At 44.8% G+C, this 19,281-nt stretch overlaps 1 protein-coding gene and 1 long non-coding RNA gene across 4 annotated transcripts in view; both read right to left on the bottom strand.

The window, feature by feature from the left end:
* LOC107147069 overlaps positions 1–317 on the bottom strand; it is a 16,432-nt gene extending 16,115 nt beyond the window's left edge. The window contains exon 1 of one of the 3 annotated variants that reach the window (XR_001504108.2): positions 1–317. This exon is cut by the window's left edge and continues 251 nt beyond it. This is a non-coding gene — a long non-coding RNA (uncharacterized LOC107147069). The other 2 variants (XR_007342758.1, XR_007342757.1) reach the window with 2 other exon arrangements.
* A 2,765-nt stretch (positions 318–3,082) lies between these two features.
* Positions 3,083–8,698, bottom strand: Ift22 (intraflagellar transport 22). Its single transcript, XM_015491465.2, has 5 exons — positions 8,409–8,698; positions 5,800–5,876; positions 5,578–5,667; positions 4,799–5,001; positions 3,083–4,338 (listed from the first exon to the last, which is right to left on the bottom strand). The coding sequence occupies exons 1-5, from the start codon at positions 8,445–8,447 to the stop codon at positions 4,190–4,192; spliced, it is 558 nt and encodes a 185-aa protein (XP_015346951.1). The 5' UTR covers positions 8,448–8,698; the 3' UTR covers positions 3,083–4,189.
* Positions 8,699–19,281: the final 10,583 nt, after the last annotated feature.

Here is a 19,281-nt window from a genome sequence, read left to right as displayed (position 1 = left end):
ACAACTCCCATAGTCCCCGGCGGCGAGCCGGTTACCACGGGGACGGACGGGGCTCGTCGTTTCTGTGGTCGTTGGTGGCCTGCTGGTCGCCGAGAACAGACCCTTCCTTAACCCCGGGGTTTCAAAACGGACTGCCCCCGCCCCTCGCCACGCGGCCATTCTGCTGCCCGAGAAGACTGGGCTCGTGCGGAGGCCGAACTACATCTCCCAGAATGCTCCAGGCGCACGCCTCTCGGGTCGCGTGTGGTTGCCACGGAAACCAGTGCCGGGTCTTTGGAGCCCCTGAAGCCCCCGGAAGAGACGAGCAGGAGCCCGAGAAGCAGGCTAGAGGATGGAATGGGACGTCTGGCAGCGCCCCCTACCGTTCGCGTTTTGCTTCCGCAGACGCTCGGGGGAGGGATGCGCACAGTCTTAGGGGAAGGTCAAGCGACCCTGTCCCAACAACTATGGGAGGTGTAGTCATTGATTACCGGCCACCACCTGCGACAAGCCAGGCACGCCCAGGATAGGGGATGCAACCCGCCACCAGCCCTCTTAATCACTCACTGACTTCCTGCCTCCCTCTGACCCCCTTATGCAGGAGTATTCCGATGGCCCTACATGTCATTTACTACTGATAGCTTAAAGCCATTGCCACTGTTTTTTGGTTTTTTTTCAACAGCTGCACCCAAAAGGGTGATAAATTCCAAATGCAGTTGGATTTGCAAGTTATAATCTTGACAAGCACTTGAAATAGGTTTGTATGTGTAGAAACCAAGTTCCTAATTTTCTATGATAAAATTAGCATGATTAACATTTAATTCCTCTGAACAGAAAACGTCATAACATGATATAGTTCATGCACACCTAGATGTCTCCTGGGCTTTTGAAGTCACACAGAAGAAAAAGGGTTGTTCTTTATGAATAAAATACTTATCACAAAACTGCAGTGAGACTATACTTGTTACTTTTAATTCACACAACACCTTCAATGATCTACAATTAGGTCTGAGCCAAAGAGTAAATCTGCATTGAGGATTTAGAGACCAGAGGCATATTCTTATAGCTTATCTAATGAACAAGTAGAGGGCAGAAAGATAAATGAGGTGCTGCTTGCTTCAAAGCATCCAGGACTTTCCTTTTGAAGTAGGACAGTTGGCAGACATGACATTCCCACTGGCTTAAAACTTTGGTAGGAAGAACAGCCCATATCATAAGTGTAGAGAATTATTTAACTGATAACGTTTAGAATTCATGTCAGAGCTATGTAATTTATTCCTAACATTCAAAACAGAGTTTCCTCCCTCCTCCTTAATCATATTTTTAAAGAATGGAATAATTCATTTCTTGCCTAAGGAAAGAGCACATCTCATGAAAAAATACCAACCAAGGCCAGGATATTCACGTAATTCTCAACAATTAGGTGTGGAAGGCCAAAGTCAAGACCTACAACCATATTCCAGAGTAATTTTCTCAAATGGCACAGTACCCAGTTACCTTTTTAATCAGGAGTACTGATGTTTAAATGAACTCCTGGCCTCAGTTAGCAGCAAAACTATTCTTATGGCAATTTAGTGTACCTTGCAGATATCAGAGTCTCCCAGTGTCCCACACTGAGTTTAATGATCTCCAAGGACTTTGCTTGAACAACTTTATGATGTGGATATTCGGGTTACAATGTAAGCATAATCTTTACAATGGCTAAAGCTTCAGAACACAACTGGTCATTGGATTGGTCGGAGGACATGTGCTAGTTCTACCTGCAAGATACTTGCAAACCACCATCAGGCTGGCTCCACTTCAAATATGGTTAATATCTCCCTTAACCATCCTTCTGTTATTGCAGTATGTGTTAGTCAGCTGCTCATTGCTGTAACAAAATATCTGAGATCATCAATTCATGTGTTAAATCATCAATCCTATGGTCAGTTGGCCACATTGCTTTTGGGCCTGTGGCCAGGTAAGATATCATGGAAGGAGTGGGAGGTGGAGCAAATCTGTTCACCTCTCGGAGGCAGAGAAGTGAAAAAGAGAAAGAGACTGGGATCCTATAATCCCCTTCCAGGGTGCACTCCAGCGACCTAAAACCTCTACTAGGACTACCTGTATATGGTCCCATCACCTTCCAATGGCACCAAGATGAGGAATGTTCCCCTTTGGGAATATTTTAGATCCAAACTATAGCACTGTGGTTGATGTTGCTTTACGAGTTTTAATCCCAGAGGATGACACTCTCAGCATATTCACTGGTGGGATCAACTTTCCAGTTACTATAAGTCAGTGGAAAGAGCAGAGGCCTGGGGTCCAGGCCTGCCTCTGTCCCTGACTTTTTTTTTTTTATTGGTTGTTCAAAACATTACAAAACTCTTGACATATCATATTTCATACATTAGATTCAAGTGGGTTATGAACTCCCATTTTTACCCCAAATACAGATTGCAGAATCACATTGGTTACACATCCACATTTCTCTGTCCCTGACTTGCTGGGTCATCTTGGACTAATCATTTGTCATTTTCAGAATAGGCTGAATAATACCCCTGAAGATATCAGGTCTTAATCCTTGAAATGTTTCTTTGTTTGGAAAAAGGATCTTTGCAGATGTGATTAGGTCAGGGATCATGAGATGAGATTATCCTGGATCATGTGGGTGGCCCCTAAATACAATGATAAATGTCCTCATGAGGCCAACTTGAAAGATGCACAGAGAAAGCAAAGTGGAGGCGGAGTGTGGAGAGGTTTGAAGGTGCTGGCCTTGAAACCAGAACTAAGTAGCCACAAACCAAAGAATGACAGCAGACACCAGAAGCTGCAAGACACAGATCTCCCCTAAGAATCGAGAGGGAGTGTGGTCTCAGTGGCACCTTGATTTGGATTCAGTGATACTGATTTTGGACTTCTGGCTTCCAGAAGCATGACAGGAGCCTTGACATTGCAGGAGATGGAGACAGTTGATTCTTGTGATTCATGTAGTTTGTTCTAGGAAGTCGCCAAGCATGCTGATCCAGTGAATCCTGAACACTGCTCTCAGGGGAAGCACAGGATCAGGTCCCTGCAAACCTCTGCCGCAATAGTTTCAGCAGTTGATTGATATGTAATCTGATTTATGTGTGTTTTAAAGATACTTTATTTAACATATTGTTGGTTCATTAACATTGAATTCAACAGCACTGTAACTCATGCTAAAGGGACTGTCTAACCCATGTGTTCTCTCCCTGAGAAACGCCACAGCTTTCCTGAATCTAGGAACACTAGATGACACTTTAGCACTAAGCTTGGGGCCATTTCAAAAGTGAAATCACCAACAAAAAGCTCGAAAATTGTGAGAACATGGCCCTACATCGACCACGAAAAGGACACATTACGAGAGCCAAGAGAAGAGAGCAGCAGCGTCCCTTGAACCCTGGAGTAACCTCAGCTGGGAACAGTCGTGTGCTGCAGCGATTCAAATTTTAGGCCACATTATGTGTGTCCCAAACAATGGAGAGAGCATCACAAGTTTTGATTTAGGGGTTGCAAATAAATTTTAATGAACAGGGGAATTCTGGAATACAGAACCCACGATCAAAGACAACCACACCCCTGTTTGACATCGTAAGTAACCCAGGTCCTCTCATTAGCTATGGGGTGGGAGCCTGTGAAATTAATACTCACTACAGAAAATAAAGAGTCTGCCTTTTTTTCCCTTCCTATCTAAAATGTAGTACTTATGTTTTTGATCTACCTGTTTAGAAAAATCGAATTTAACCTCCACAAGGGCAAGGAATTTTGTGCTCTATCATGCTGTACTTCAGCAGCAGCCAGAATAGCACCTCACACATAGTAGATGCTCAGCTAGTTGGAATCTGTTGAGTGAATCAAGGAATAAAAATCACAATTGAACTGAGACACATGGACGAAACTGTGACAGTTACAATTCCACAGTTTTTATAACTTTACATATGTGAAGTTTCCCAGTTTAATTTTCCAGCTCTTTGGAAAGGTCTGGGGCTAGGGAAGCAGAATTCAGACATAGAATTTTCCCCACTGACCTAAGGATGGAGGATGGATGTTCTGAGTCAATTCTGGCTGAATGGTACCTTGTAGCAGACGAGGAAAATTTCTTCTCTAGTCACAAGGAGAAGAGAGTATCAGTAGCTGGATAAAGTTTGAGTTCTGGACAAGGAAGCAGCTGATGTCATTTGGGAGATGGAGGTCCCAGGCGAGGCGGCTAGGTAATAATCAACATCTCCTCCCTGTCTCTGCTCTCAGACACCGAGTTGACGACGCTTTTTAAATACTTTGTGAATTCCATTCGGATCTCCTCAGGGTCCTCCTCAAGATTGGAGTGCACCAGCTTCAGCTTGCTCAAGGGTGGCGCTGAGAAAGGAGAATAAGATGAATGAGTGGACTTGGAATCTTTTCTAGCTCCCAAGGGACCTGAGACTTGCTTAACTTTCTAAAAGTGCTGAATACTTCCTGAGTTGTTTTCTGGGATCACTTTGTCACCTCTGCTGTGTACGTGTCACAGGTGAGTTGGAGGTTTTTCTTGGGAAAAGGCCTCTCAAGAAAGACTGTCCCCAGTGGGACCAATAAATGGCCCACACCAGGTTTCTCCCCATCTTTTCGTCTACCTGCTGTGAAAGTGCCCATCCCTTGTCTCGATGGAAGGATGGACCTTCCATCCTGGCAGTTCCGATGGACATGGTGAAATCGACAAAGGCCTAGGCATGGCCAGTGTGCAGTAAGCGCACATAGCTGCTGGTTCAAAGACACTGCCTCAAGCAGGTGCGTGGGACATCTGCGGCAAAAGGCAGAGGTGAAACCCCAGCCTTCTTACACAAAGACGGGCTCCCCGTGTCTCCTCCCGAGCCTGGTTTGTGATGTGCAATCAGCAGGCACTGGGTATCCTGTAGGAGCTGCTGGTGGACGAAGCAGGAGTACCACATCTCGATCTCCTTCAGGTGGCTTGGCATGTCAGCGTTGAAGACAATCACCACCCCGTGGGCGTCCTTCATCAGGGCCGGCCAGCAGGACTCGAACCTGCAACACAGAAAGGGAGTCGGAGCAGGAGTCGGGGCATCCTGGACTCTAGCTGGGCACTTTGTTTTAATTTTTATTTTGTGCAACCAGTTCTTGCATAGGTCAGGCAAGTTTTCCATCACTGAGCTATCTCTCCAGCCCTCATGATCACTTTAAAAATAATAGCTCAGTATTAACAATTGATCGGTGACTTCTAATTATATCATAACTCAATTGCTAAAGCATATAAAGCAATGTATGTGACCAAAGAACTCATCAAGCCCTCATGCATCCTGGGAACCAGGCAAGGCCTGACTTCATGGAACCTGGTGGGCACTGTGTGTGTGTATTTTAGCTGGGGATGGAACCCACGGCCTCGTGCATGCTAGGCAAGCCCTCTGCCACTTGTCCCAGCCTGGACGAAGTAGACCTTCTTTAAAGGAAACACACTGGGGCTGGGATTGTGTCAGTGGTAGATCATTCGCCTAGCATGGGTGGAACCCAGGTTTGATCCTCAGCACCACATAAAAATTAAGGCATTGTGTTGTGTCCATCTACGCCTAAAAAAATAAACATTAAAAAAAAAAGGAAACATACTTAGAATCACCGCCACAGTCCCAGAGCTCGAACTCACACCTCGCGCTTTTGTTGTTGCTGGTAACATGTGGGTTCTCAAATTCTAGGATCCTAAACATAAAAACAGTAGCAACAATACCACTATTTAGGAGGCATTACCCTTCTGGAAGGGCCAACAGCACGCAAAGTCACAGATGGGTGACAGTTGGTGACTTTTTGGGGTGCAGATAGGGCAGAGCTCACCTTACTCCCTGTGTGGGGTTGTATTCAGTGATGTCAGAAGATTCCGTCAGAAAGTTGGCCAAAACGGTTTTTCCACTCTGTGAAAATGACAGAAGAGTAGAAACAGCCCTGAGGTCACCAGGATAGAGGGCCCTCTGCTGTTTTGCTCTGGTGTGCTGGGCATGGCCTGGCTGGGAATATGGAGAGCACGGGAGGCCAGTGCTCCCTCTGCTGCTGGGGACTCCACCCTCACTTGAGTTTCCTGGCTGACTCTCAGTTACCTTATCTGACAACAGAAAAAAATCACCAGTGTGTGTCTCTCTCCACGCCTGCTCCTCTCCACATTTTTAGGGAATCAGTCTGTTACAGACAGAAGGCTCAAGGTCACAAAGAAGATCAAGGTCAAAGCTAAGTCCCAGGTCTGGGGATTCCTGGCTGATTGCACCACAATCTCAAAGCAAGCTGTTTTGGGCTGGGGCTGTACCTCAGTGGTAGAGCGCCTAACTTGCATGTGTAGAGGCCCTGGGTTCAATCCTCAGCACCACATAAAAATAAATAAAGATACTGTGTGTTTATCTACAACTAATAAAAATATTTAAAAAAAATCTGTAACTCAAAGCAAGCTATTTTTCCTTAGAACATAAGTAATTGATATTCCTATAAAAATAAAATCAACCCATCAAGAAAACAGCCTTAGCTGGGCCCAGTGGCACATGTCTATAATCCTAGCGACTCGAGGCTGAGACAGGACGAGAGTTCAAAGCCAGCCACAGCAAGGGCGAGGTGCTAAGCAACTCAGTGAGACCCTGTCACTAAATAAAATACAAAAAAGGGTTAGGGATGTAGCTTGGTGGTGAGTGCCTCTGAGTTCAATCCCCAGTACTAAAAAAAAAAAAGCTGTTTCAGGAAAAAAGACATATAATCCAAGGAAAAAAAAAGAAAACAGCCTTCTGATCCCTCTACCTAAACCATCCCTATGTTCAACCCATTCCCTCCTTAAAATTATGATCTGTTTTTCAGATCTTTTCTCTATATTTGCATAATTCATTGAACAAATACTACATATGTGTAAATATAAAATGATTTTTTCTCCCCCCAAATTATTCTTCAGAAGAAAGGCAATTTCTTACACTTGAGTTCTTATTTAAAAACCTCTCCAATTATGCCCCTCTCTCAGTTACTTTATATCGAACAACTGCTTGGCTAGAATGACCTGGATCAGAACTAGTTTGCGAGGCCTGGAGAAATCACTTGGTAGAATCAAAAACCTGAGAGTTGGGGGGAGGGCACACCGTCTTTAGAATGCAGCCTCACAAATTAAATGCCAGATAAAATAACACAGTAAGTGGCTTCCTTGTGGAGATCATGTTTATTTTTAGGATGAATAAATATAGTAAATGGTCTGAGGTTATAGGAATGAGTCCTGGGGCCTGAATACATTTCCAGGAAGAGTTTCATAACATTGATTTTTGTTTTTAAATGCTGCGTCCTAAACAACTTAGATGAACAGAAAAATATGCGTTGGCAATCACGTTAAATTATGCAAAACAAGTGGCTCAAGTCATGAAGACAAGCCAGGTGTCAAAGGCTCAGATTAGAAGCTTGAATAAAACTGTCATTCAGTGAATGGAATCATATAAAATTTTCAAATTAATATATATCCTCATGGGCCTTTACAGGTATATCATACATACACATGACTATATGAATACATTAAACATGGGAGAAGTATATGAGAATGTTTCATCTATGTCCTTAAAGTTTATATATACAAGTTGACCAAAGCCAATTTGAGCAGGGATGGGTTCTCATGAGAAAATGAAGAAACTGTCTATTGGGCATATGAAGTATTTTTTATCCTATCCTAACACTACCTATTAGCAATCTTAAACTCTCCTCGTTCGTAAATTTTGTTGGGTAAACAAGTCCCATCTGTTTGTTTTCATGTGTTACTGTGATTATGAGGTTGAACATCTTCTCATACTTACCTGGCAATTTTACTTCCCAATTTTATTTGTGTGCAGCACTTTGGCTTGATTTCCTATTTAACTATTTCTCTTTTCTTTACTGATTTTTAAACTTTCCTTGCATGTCCTATTAATGTAAGTTGTAAATACTCACCCCAGGTGTTAACTTAGCTATCATTTCTTTTAAGCCTTTTTCATTTGGGGGGCTTTGCTTAAGACCTTTCCTAACTGCAGATTGAACACATCTCTTTCCATATATTCACCTATGCATCGACAGTGCTTATCCCTATGTGTGCCCTGGACCAACAGCACCACCAAAATCCAAATTCCTGGTCCCTCCTGGACTTAATCAAAACCCTGGGGCTGGACCTGAAAGATGTGATCTGGTGGGAGGGTCACAAGACCCAGGCTATGGTTTCAAAGATGCCACTCACTACCGTGGGCCTTCGGGCCTCGGCAACTCAGGGTTCCCCTCCATCGCCGCCCTCGGGCGGTGGTGAGGATCAAGGTCTGGAGGCGCCCAGTTCCTGTGAGGGGCCCGTCGGGGTGGGGGCTTTGGAACCGGGTTGCCACCTCCTGGGGGGCTGCCTGAGCAAGGCACAGACCCGGGGGCGGCCCCGCGCTCACCCGGGCCCCGCTCGCCGCCGCCCCGGCTGGCCTCACCTCACAGGGCCCCACGAAGAGGATCTTGGCCTTCAGCATCGCGGTCCGCCCGGCAGCCCCCAGCGCGCGGTAAGATCGCAGCCGAGCGAGCTTGCAAGCCGCCGCGCTGATTGGCTGCCTTCGTTTCCATGACGACCGGGAGCGGCCCGCAGGGGCCGACGGGACACGGCCAGTTCCGGACTCGCAGAGCGCAGGAGCCAAGGGGCGAAATCCCGGCCGCGGGAGCGGTTCTGCGCCCGCGGCCCAGAGCTCGCCAGTCCCGCTTGTCGTGGCAAAGATGCGGAAAGTGGAATCGCTGGGCCCTTAACTCCTCCCAGTCATCGTGCGCGGTCAAACAGACCCCGAGGCCGATGAGCTGGGCTGGAACCAGGTCTCTGACCCCCTCATCACTCTGGCTGGTGCTGCCCACGTTGGGAGGGGGTTTACACATCCCTGGGCCAGCCCAGGAGGTCAGGAAACGCGACTCTGAGCTCAGTAAAGGGCGACACCGATCACCATTATTCCAATGATCTGGGAGAAACCAGAAGAGGAATGCACTGGCCATTAGGGCAGGGGCCTGGGAATGTTGCTGCTGAATTCAGTCCTTAGGTCCGTCTTAAATCACGGTGCCGGGCCATTTTAGTTTCATAGATAATGTACTTGCTTTTTTTTTTTTTTTTTCATAAATAGTGATCATTCACTTCCGCTTCGTGGGGTGCAATCTCTTGTTTTACTGTTTCGCTTGGCTCAACCTGCCTGACCCTTGACATCGCTTCCTTCCTTCCGTACTACTTGAAGTTTTCATTCCAGTGAAGAGATAGACAACAAGAGAACTTCTGTAGGAGTGCGTGATAATCTACGGTGCATCCTTCAGTATTTTTCTCCGTACATCTTAGACATCCCCGTTCTACGCAGATCTATATATCTGACGATCTGGGAGAGCTTGCTAAAACACGACTATTCCAATTTTTGGCCAAGTTTTTAAAGGATGACAGTAGGCATTCGGTATTTTAGATTTTAATCCTTCTCTGTAGAATTTAGCACATGACCTGGAAATTATTGAAAACTTACAAGATTGAAGAAGAGAGAGAGAATTGCTTTGGAGGGAATGCTGTTTGCTCAGGTCAGGTCAAGTGGAGGTGGGAGAACCGGTGTTCTCTGGAGTTTGGGCAGCATGATGATAGGTGAGAGAAGCTGTAGAGAGATTTAGTCCAAGGGGAGAGAGAGAGGAAAGAAAGAGAATGTATTGGGAATAGCCAAGGGAACAAGAGGTTTTCCTAGGAACCTGAATAGGAAGGAGTTGGCTGTGAGTATTTTAGATCTTGCCTATGAGAAGCCCCCCTGGAGAGGTGGATTCCCCAAAGAAGGCGACTGCTGTTGCTTGGCCTAGAGGTGAGGCTACGGTCTGCGGCAGCTGCAGCCAGAAACATGGTCATGCATCTCCCAGGAACCCCCGTAAGCTTCCCAATGAGATAAAAATCAGCATCAGAGATCTCCTACTTCCAGAGAGCACCCCCACTGGGTTATATCTGCACCTATTAAATAAAAATCGTTACTTTACAATCATGTGATCATATCATGTATTATTCTGTCTTGGTTTTCTTTAACAACACATTGTAGAAACTGCTCCAAGTCATTTGTCATAGTTCTGCTACATTATTTTAAGGTCCTGTACTATTTTATAGTCTGATATACCATAGTTTATTCAGATTTTTTTTAGTGTTGTGTACTTAATATGTTTCTAGTTTAAGGTCATTTGAAACAAGACTGCAATAATGTATGTCTATTTTTAGGTGCTTTTACTTCTGTGGAATCTATGGGACAGAAAGGATTGCTGGGTCAAAGGATATGTGTATTTTAAATTATACATACATCTATATATCTATATATATATATTATATTGCTAGATTACTTTGACATTTGGCAGTTTTAACTGCCTTTGTCAATAATTTATATTTTATGACAGTTGGATCTTGATAAACAGCTTCTGCAGAGTAAAGAGGAGTCTTTGTTGGAGGAGGTTGCAAAGAGAGGGAGGGGAAGAGTTATGTTGCAAAACTGGGGCTTGGAGTGATTATGTTATTATCCTTTATCTCTTTCAACATAGTAAGTATATTTAGTTTAAAGTTTACATCTGATAATTCAAAAATCTGGAGTCCTTCTTGGACTGTTTTTATTATCTGATGTGCATGTTTTTCCCCCTTGGTTACTTTACGTTTCACAAGTAACATAATCACTCCAAACCTCAGTGGCTTAAAACGTCAAACATTTATTATCTCATGATTCCTGTGGATCAGAAATGTGAGCAGGTCTTGCCTCCTGTTCAGGTTTCTCAGGCTGCTGTCGAGGTGTTGGCTGTAGCCGTCTCAAAGCTTGACCAGGAGGATGGACTCGCAGGTCCCCTTCTTTGGGTTTCAGCAGGATGCTTTCCGTGTTCTGTTGGCCTGAGGGCCTCAGTTCCTTGTTGGCTGTTGGCCAGAGACCTCCTCACTTCCTGGCTGGGTGGCTTCTCCATTGGACAGTTTGCAGTATGGCAGCAAGCACGTGACAAAGTGAGACAGCACGGGCCAGATGGAAGCCACGGTGTCCTTGTAACCTAATGTTAGAAGTGACATTCCACCACTTTAGCTACATCCTGTCACCAGGTCCACTCCTACTCAGGTCCGGGGGGGATTGCCAGGGTGTAGGTGTCATTGGAATCATCTGAGAGGCTGCCTAAGACCAGAAGGGATTGTGAGATGCTCATTGTAAAATAGCATCCATGGAACAACAGCTTTTTCATGAAGAAAACAAGAACATGGCTACAGGTCAGTGCAGCTCTTGATTACAACGAGGAGTTTGTGCTTCCTGTAAAGATTGCCTAAGTAATTTGGACAAACCATTTTACTATGGGCAGAGCAGGGGCTGTGGCTCAGATTCAAATCTTCACAATTTTTGCATTTATTTGAAGATGATCCAAGATTCCTAGGTGTGAGAAACATGGATCCTTTCTGGAAAAAGAGACATCATACTTGGTCATCAATTATTTATATGATTTTTGAACTTACTGTGTCTGGTATACAATATAAAAAATCAAATATGTAAAAGATAAAACAACCTCGGAAACAAATACATAAAGTAATAGAAGCAGGCTAAGAGGGACTCCAGATTTTTGATTATCAGATCCAGACTTTAAAACTAGCCAGTCACAGTGGGGCATGCCTGTAATCCCAGCGACTCTGGAGGCTGAGACAGGAGGGTCCCAAGTTCAAAGCCAGCCTCAGCAACTTAGTGAGGCCCTAAGCAACTTCGCGAGAGTGTCGCAAGCTATCCATAAGCTTTGTGTGTACGCTATGCGCGTTGGAGCTATATGAGCTTACAGGTCTGGCATTGCACGCTGACTGGGCTGTGCCATGCAAGTGCCCCTCTCCTCTCCTTCCCATGATCCCACACAGCACCTGAGGTGGGTGTGACTTGCCAAGATGTCAATCAGTCTTCTGACCACAGACATCAGGAAGCAAGACTCCATCTTGAAACCTTGTCCCCTGCCTGAGGGCTCCATATTTTTGAGTTATCAGACATAGACTTTAAACTGAATATACTTTCTATGTTGAAAGAGATAAAAGATAATAATATAATCTCCCCAAGCCCCAGTTTTACAGCGTAACTCTTCCCCTTCTGCTTTTTGCAACCTCCTCCAGTCAAGATTTGACTCCTCTTCACTCTGCAGAAGCTGTTTGTCAAGAACCAAATATCATGAAATATAAGTTATTGACAAAGTCTGTTAAAACTGCCACATGTTATATTCTACCAAAAATCTTTTGTCTTTTTTTTCCCTATAAATAAAGGGATTCCGAGTGCACTAGCTCTCTTGACTTCCAGCGTGGAAGAGGAACTCTGAGGTCACAGAGCAGTCACGCCCTCAGTAAGAAAGTTACTTCTATGTCCTGGGCTTTTTCCTTCCTTGATGTTGCAGGCAGCTCTTGTGAACCCAGTTCATCTCGCCGTGGGTCGATAGCGAGATAAGAGCCTTTCTCAAAATGAAAACAGGCACCACTAAGCCACATCCCCAGTCCTTTTTATTTTATTTTAAAATTCTGAGACAGGAATTTTAAGTTGCTTAGGGCCTCACTAAATAGCTGAGGCTGGCTTTGAACTTGCGATCTTCCTGCCTCAGCCTCCCAAGCCTCTGGGATCAAAGGCATGTGCCACCACTGTGCCTGGCTCTTGATGTGGCTTCTTGATGTAATCAGAGAAATGCAGCAGCAGGAGATGTAGGAAGCTGCTGCTGGTGGAACACAGCACGCTGTTTTACAGTAACTGGATTTTTTTTTTTTTGGAGTAGAAAGCGCACACTCTAAAATAACAATAAAAAGTATAGAAGAGTAAAAATACAAAACCCAGTAATCTGGTTGGACGTGCTTTATAAATACGTGACTGGCAGGACAGGAGGCTCCTTCACATTTCCATCACCACAAAACAGGCAAGTAACTATGTGCTCCAACGTCACTGGGCAATAGGGATTCCTGACTCTGTGGGACCACCAGCTTATATGAGGTCACTGTGGACAAAGAGGGTGTTGTGCAACACGTGACTCTACACACACACAGAGGGTGTTGTGCAGCACGTGACTCTACACACACACACACACACACGCACACACACACACACACACTGTGGCCATGGGTTCCCATTTTGTACTCGGGGCTATAATCCAGGTAACCACCACCGTTTCTGTTGATGCCCCATCTGTCCTTGACGAGGCCTTCCAGAGCCCCTTTAATCTGGTTTCTTGCATCCTTCTGAATTTCTGTCCTTCGGTGAGCGCCTCCTTACTTTTTGGCACCCTTTCCATGTTCCCAGGTGGTCCTTTCATTAGTCTTGCCTCATAGCTACCATACACCACCCACCTCCTTTTGTTTGTATTAACAAATCAAACGTCTCAAAAGAGTTACTGCTTTTCACACCTGGAAAAACTGGGGCGGGGGAAGGGGCATTGGCAGCCCCTCCCTCTTTTGGCATGAACCGGTGCCTTTAGGTCTCTGGTCTGGGCTTGGTGTTGGGCCCCTGGGCGGGTGCTGGGTTCCTTGTGGATCTGCACAGTCCCTGTCTACAGAGCTTCCAGTCCAGATGGGAACACCAAACCGTAGAGGGCACCTCCCTGCCAAGCGCCTTCCCACGCAGAGTCTCATTTTGATTTGTGACCGAAGCTATGGCTAAAAGTCAGAGATGAGTCTGTCCCCAAATCGATGTTGGGGATGAGGCAGAAAGCAGAGGCTTTCCAAGATGTCACATGTGGAAGTGGCTTTGCCTCTTAATCTGCCCCAGCTGTGTGGGGTCCGGGGCCCCCTGCTGTCTCAGCCCCTATGTTTATGATATTCTGTCCCTTAAGATCCCAAGACTTCTTTGAAGTATCTCATTCCTGGTTGGGTATTCTGAGCCCAAACATGATTTTGTATGTATGAATAAATTAATTGTTATTATTAACTATTTAAGAAACTTTAGCCAGGGATGAGATCAAGTGAGTTTGGTTTAGGGTAAAACAAACAAACAAACAAAAATCAATGAAGTATACCTGTAAATTCCAGCGGCTCAGGAGGCTGAGACAGGAGGATCGAGAGTTCAAGGGCAGCCTCAGCAAAAGCGAGGCACTAAGCAACTCAGTGAGACCCTGTCTCTAAATAAAACACAAAAATAGGGCTGGGGATGTGGCTCAGTGGTCAGGTGCCCCGAGCTCAATCTCCAGTACCAAAAAAAAAAAAAAAAATNTGACTTGTGTAACCAATCAGAAATTGAGTGATGTGTAATGTCTGAGGCTGTCATGAAGCTTCTGCCTCCTGCTCTCTTGGATCAATTGCTCTGTACTAAGCCAGCTGCCATGTCTTGAAGACCCAAGCTCCCCTGGGGAAAGAAATGATTTTTCGTCATTTTTCATTAGAAAGCCTGAGTTAAGCTTTCAATATAGACAGTATTTCTGGACCTGATATTGAGTAGGTGCTCAATAAATGTCGGTTTCTTCTGTATACTGACACCCACCCACATGCACATTCAGCAACCATATAAATATTTTAGTTAATGGGTGTTCCCTTAGACTAGCCAAGGAACTTTAATTTCTGTTTCCAGGTGAGACAAATAAAACATGTGGAATGCTTTATGTTTCTTGGATATATGTGCTATTTCAATTTGAGATTACTATTATTATTATTGTAAATTATTGCAGTGCTTTGCTTTATGACTTCCGTTTTAATTAGTGGAGGTGGACTTCAGGCAACTTCAGATGTGGCCTTCATTTTAAAGGGAACAACGTGAAATCACTAGGGTTGACAGGAATCGATGAACTAAGCCGTTTTCCTCTTGATTCTGTGACTTGGTGCAATAAAAATCTCTCATTTGAAGAAAAAAAACATAGAGAAGTCAGTCTGACATACTTAAAATCCTTTCCAAAAATTGTTGAAAAGATTTAATATAACCACCAGTCATAAAGTCTTTAATTTGAATTGACCCTCCGTGGTCCCAATAATTACACAGGCAGGTTTTATTACCGAAGAATAAATTGTGGATTTCCTGTGACTCATGGGAATAAAAACACCCTTCAATCACCTCCTTGTACAAAACAGAGATTCCAACCAATTCAGCTCAACTCTTGAATACAGAAGTGGTAAAAAATAAAAAATAAAAAAAAGTTTAAAACCTGGAAGTATTTTGTCCTCTATGGATTCATAAATACTGGCTTTCCTTTTTAAAAAAGAGAGAGAGGAATAATAATAATAATAATAATAATAATAATAATAATAATAAATCCAGTTGTAGCCAGCGATGAGGTCTAGCAAGTTTGGTTTGGGGTAAAAATCAATGAAATAAACAAGTTATTTTTCATCAATTTTTATTAGAAAGCTTGAGCTAAGCTTTCAATATAAGAACGATTTCCCAGTAGATTGAAGATAAAGCTTCACTAGGACCCTGGATCCTGCCTTACTCTCTTGGGCTTATTGGAAGCCAATATCCAAGATGGCCCCAGTGACCTCACTTCCTGATTTTTGTGCCCTTGTGCAGTAGTCCTCTCCCATATTGGATAGGGTTGACTTGTGTAACCAATCAGAAATTGAGTGATGTGTAATGTCTGAGGCTGTCATGAAGCTTCTGCCTCCTGCTCTCTTGGATCAATTGCTCTGTACTAAGCCAGCTGCCATGTCTTGAAGACCCAAGCTCCCCTGGGGAAAGAAATGACGTTCTTGCAATCCAGCTGGGGCCAATCTGCCATCCACGGAAAAGTCTACAACCCCAGTCGAGCCTTCAGATGATGGCAGCACCAGCCAAAATCTTGACTATAATTCCATATGAGATCCTGAATCAGAACTGTCCACTAAAGTACTCCCACGTTCCTACCCCACAGAAACAGTGTGAGAAAATAAAAGTTTATTGTTGCTATAGATGACTCAGTTTGGGGGTATTTTTTTTTTTATGCAGCAATAGATAACAAATGTAGAGTCTTGGTTTCCTCCTCACTAAAATGGGCTTTCTAAAACCCACCCTGTGGGATTATTAGGAAGATTAGGTGACATGAAGCCTGCAAGCAGCCTAGCCTAATTCCCGGCACGCAGCAGGTGGGTGACATCTGATAGCTATTATCACTTGTCATACATATAGTCCTTTGTAATATTTTGGGGATGCTTATGAGTAACTCCATCGGTGCCCTGACCACAGAATTTTCCCTAACCTAATTGTATCGTGTGTGTGTGTGTGTGTGTGTGTGTGTTTGAGGATTGAACCCAGGACCTTGTGTATGTGTATGTGAGGCAAGCACTCTACCAACTGAGCTATGTCCCTAGCCCCCCTAATTATATCTTTTGAGCACTAAAACTTCATGATCTTCCTCTGCCTCCCTCCACCCTCAGGGAAAAGCAGTCCCCTGCTTAATTTAATGCAAACAACTTACTGCCTCAAACACATGATGTGTCTCTGCTAAAATTTCTTTATATGTAGCTCTTTAGCACTGACTCAAGTTAGCTAGTTTCTTGCTTTTTCAATTTAATTTGCTCAAACTTTCATTTTGAGCAAAGGTTCTGCACATTTAACGGGTAGCTAAAAATTCCAACTCTGTTCCTTAGCTAAGGAAGCCTGCCTTTGAACACAGCACCTCCCACGCTGATTATGGTCAATAGCAGGTGAGCGCATGTAGGCACAGGGGGCTGGAACTGGTGATGCCTGAGAATGACTGGTCCACCTTCTCAAAAGATCTACGCTGTGGAGTGTGCCACCTTCAAATATTCATGAAAAGATTTCCCTAATATAAACAGCTTCAAGTTGGGTATCTTGTATCTTTTTGGATCCGCTTTAATCTGAGATTTAACCACGAGGATTCTAGAATCTTTTCTGAATAAGTGCCACTCTCTATAAAGCTGTTTGACTATGTGGGTTTTAGGGCTCAGGATGTGGCTCAGGGGTAGAGTGCTTGTCTGGTATGTGCAAAGGCCCTGAATTCAATTCCCAATACTGTCAAAAAAAAAAAAGTCGATTTTATTCTTATTTGGGTGTAGTGAGGCCAACAGACCGGGGTGACTACCATTGCAATGACAGTTTGTTATTTATTGTTTCCAAGAGGAGGAGGCAGGCCACTTCATGTGGGCCATGCAGGAAGGTACCCAGAGGAAGCCAGGTAAATGTGGGCAGCAGCCCTTTCTGCTTTCCTCAGGAAGGAAAGGAAAGGCCCAGGCTCAGTGAGGCTCAGAGCTGGTTATTTTGAATAATTTCAGTGGGGTCAGGGGCATAGGGACTTATCTGGATTTGTGTGGCCTGGTAGCTGGCCACAGGGTGATTAGGGTAGGGGGTAGTGGTCCATAGCCTGATAAAAGACTGTCAGGCCGGGTGCGGTGGTGCAGGCCTGTAATCTCAGGGGCTCGGGAGGCTGAGGCAGGAGGATCCCAGGTTCAAAGCCAGCCACAGCAAAAGCGAGATGCTAAGCAACTCAATGAGACCCTGTGTCTAAATAAAATAGAAAAAAGGGATGGGGATGTGGCTCAGTGGTTAAGCACCCTGGGTTCAATCCCTGATACCAAAAAAAAAAAAAAAAAAGAGTGTTGGGCATGGACTCTGGGTTGGTTGGTTTGCTTAGGAAAGGCCAGCAGAAGGGAGTAATTTTCTCACTCTAAGAACTGGGAGGGGTCATCAGACAAGTTCCTGAAGATCAGGGTCATTGATCAGGCACGGCCCTGCTGTCCCTGTGTCAGAAACCACTGAGTGAGCATATCAGAGATTGCATCTTTTGTCAATTATTTCTATAGGTTTTACTACTTGGTGTGAATTGAAAAGTTTTGTTGTTATTGTTGTTTTAATACCATGTATTTAAACCTTTTGCTGATTGGTTGTGTCTGGAGAGGTGATTTTTGAGTTGGGGTCACGGGGGATTCTTTCAGCCCCCTTTGCAGGGGACAGAGCTCAGAGAGGCTCGAGTTGGAGCATCCCGCCCGGCGTCCTGCACAGGAGGAGAGGCTGGGTTTCCATTTTGGTGGCCCTTGCAATGCAGGCCAGGCTCAGAAAAGCATCTAAGGTATGGTAGCGGAACCATGCTGAGGTCATTGTCACCCAAGAGCCAGAAGGAGCGTTTTTTCTTTCTGATGAGACTAGATGGTGTTGTTTCCTGAAACCGTCAGCCCTTGGCCTAGAGAGATGACCCTGCTTTGTATATAATCAGGAAATAACCTGCAGCTCTGGCTGGTGGAGAAACGGGAGTGGGATCCCCACTACCTCCCTCGGCCTTGGGACCAGAGCCAGCCCTCCTCTGGGACTGGTGAGCGCTTCCGTCCCCGTGGCCCAAGTCGGAGGCTTTGGGAACTGCTATGGAAGGTTCCAGAGCAGGGCTGGGGGGCTGAGCTGGAAGTCTGGATATTTAAGCAGAGAAAGCTCAGGAGACAGAAGTGTAAAGGGGACCCCGTCACCTCTCAGCACCTGTGGGATACTGTTCCCCACCAGTCCCTGACATAAAATGGCCCGATATTTGCACAGAACCTAAGCCCATCCTCCTGCATCTCGAGATCCGGCAATGCCTAGTGCTGTGTAAATAGTTGTTAGACTACATCATTTCTCATCAGAATAATGAGAAAAAAGTCTGTCCATGTTTAATACAAATGCCATTTTCTTTGACTATTTTTAATGGGCTGTTTGTTGAATCCACAATGTGGAATCAGCTGGTACGGAGGCCCAGGTGGGCTCTGGTTTCTGTACATTAACTTTCCTCTGTAAAACTCAGACTTAAATGTGTTGGTGCCTGTGTGTGTGTGCGTGTGTGTGTGTGTGCGCGCGCGCGCATGCTCGCGTTTCAAGTAGGTGACAAATTCCTATGGTTCCAAATAAGAATGTTAGGGAAAGACAAATCCTGGGGAGGCCTCTCTCCCACCAGCTCCTGTTCCCAGAGTTCCTCCCCTCCTCTCCTGGGCAGAGATGGATGACCTGGATGACCACTTGAATTAATTTCTCATGTCTCCTAGCATTGCTTCATCATATAAGTAAATATTAATAGATGATCTTCTTTCTTTCTGTCTTGCACCAAAGATATATGATCCTGCTCCGTACTTTCTTTCCTTTACTTAGCAGTGTAGCCTGGAGGTCTTTCCCCGTAACAGGCAGAGCTTTCACACCTTTGTTGCTGCTGTATAGTATTCCATCATGCCGGAGGACCTTCTTTTCATTAACCAGATCCACTTTCAGGTATGCTTGGTTGTTTCCAGCCTGATACTGTTGCCAACAATGCCACAGTGAATAATGCCATTGGTGCTTTATTTCTGACACATGTTGGTGTAGGTACAGGGTAAATCCCCAGAAGTGGGATTACTGGGCCAAAGGTCCATTTGAATGCACTTTCGATTTGAATAAGTAGAACTAATTTGATGGCTACCTAGATTGTGCCATCTTGTACTTC

The sequence above is a fragment of the Marmota marmota genome, unplaced genomic scaffold, assembly GCF_001458135.2.
Source record: "Marmota marmota marmota unplaced genomic scaffold, marMar, whole genome shotgun sequence".
Lineage (NCBI taxonomy): Eukaryota > Metazoa > Chordata > Mammalia > Rodentia > Sciuridae > Marmota > Marmota marmota.
Note: the sequence above shows the minus strand (reverse complement) of the source record. Positions and strands in the feature narration are given on the sequence as shown.

Coding starts and splice junctions, on each gene's coding strand:
- Ift22 (XM_015491465.2), bottom strand. CDS start 8,447: ATGCTGAAGGCCAAGATCCTCTTCGTGGGGCCCTGTGAG. Junction 5,002..5,577: donor GACTGTGGCGGTGATTCTAA/GTATGTTTCCTT, acceptor TCTGTGTTGCAG/GTTCGAGTCCTGCTGGCCGG. Junction 4,339..4,798: donor CACGGGGAGCCCGTCTTTGT/GTAAGAAGGCTG, acceptor CTCCTTTCTCAG/CGCCACCCTTGAGCAAGCTG.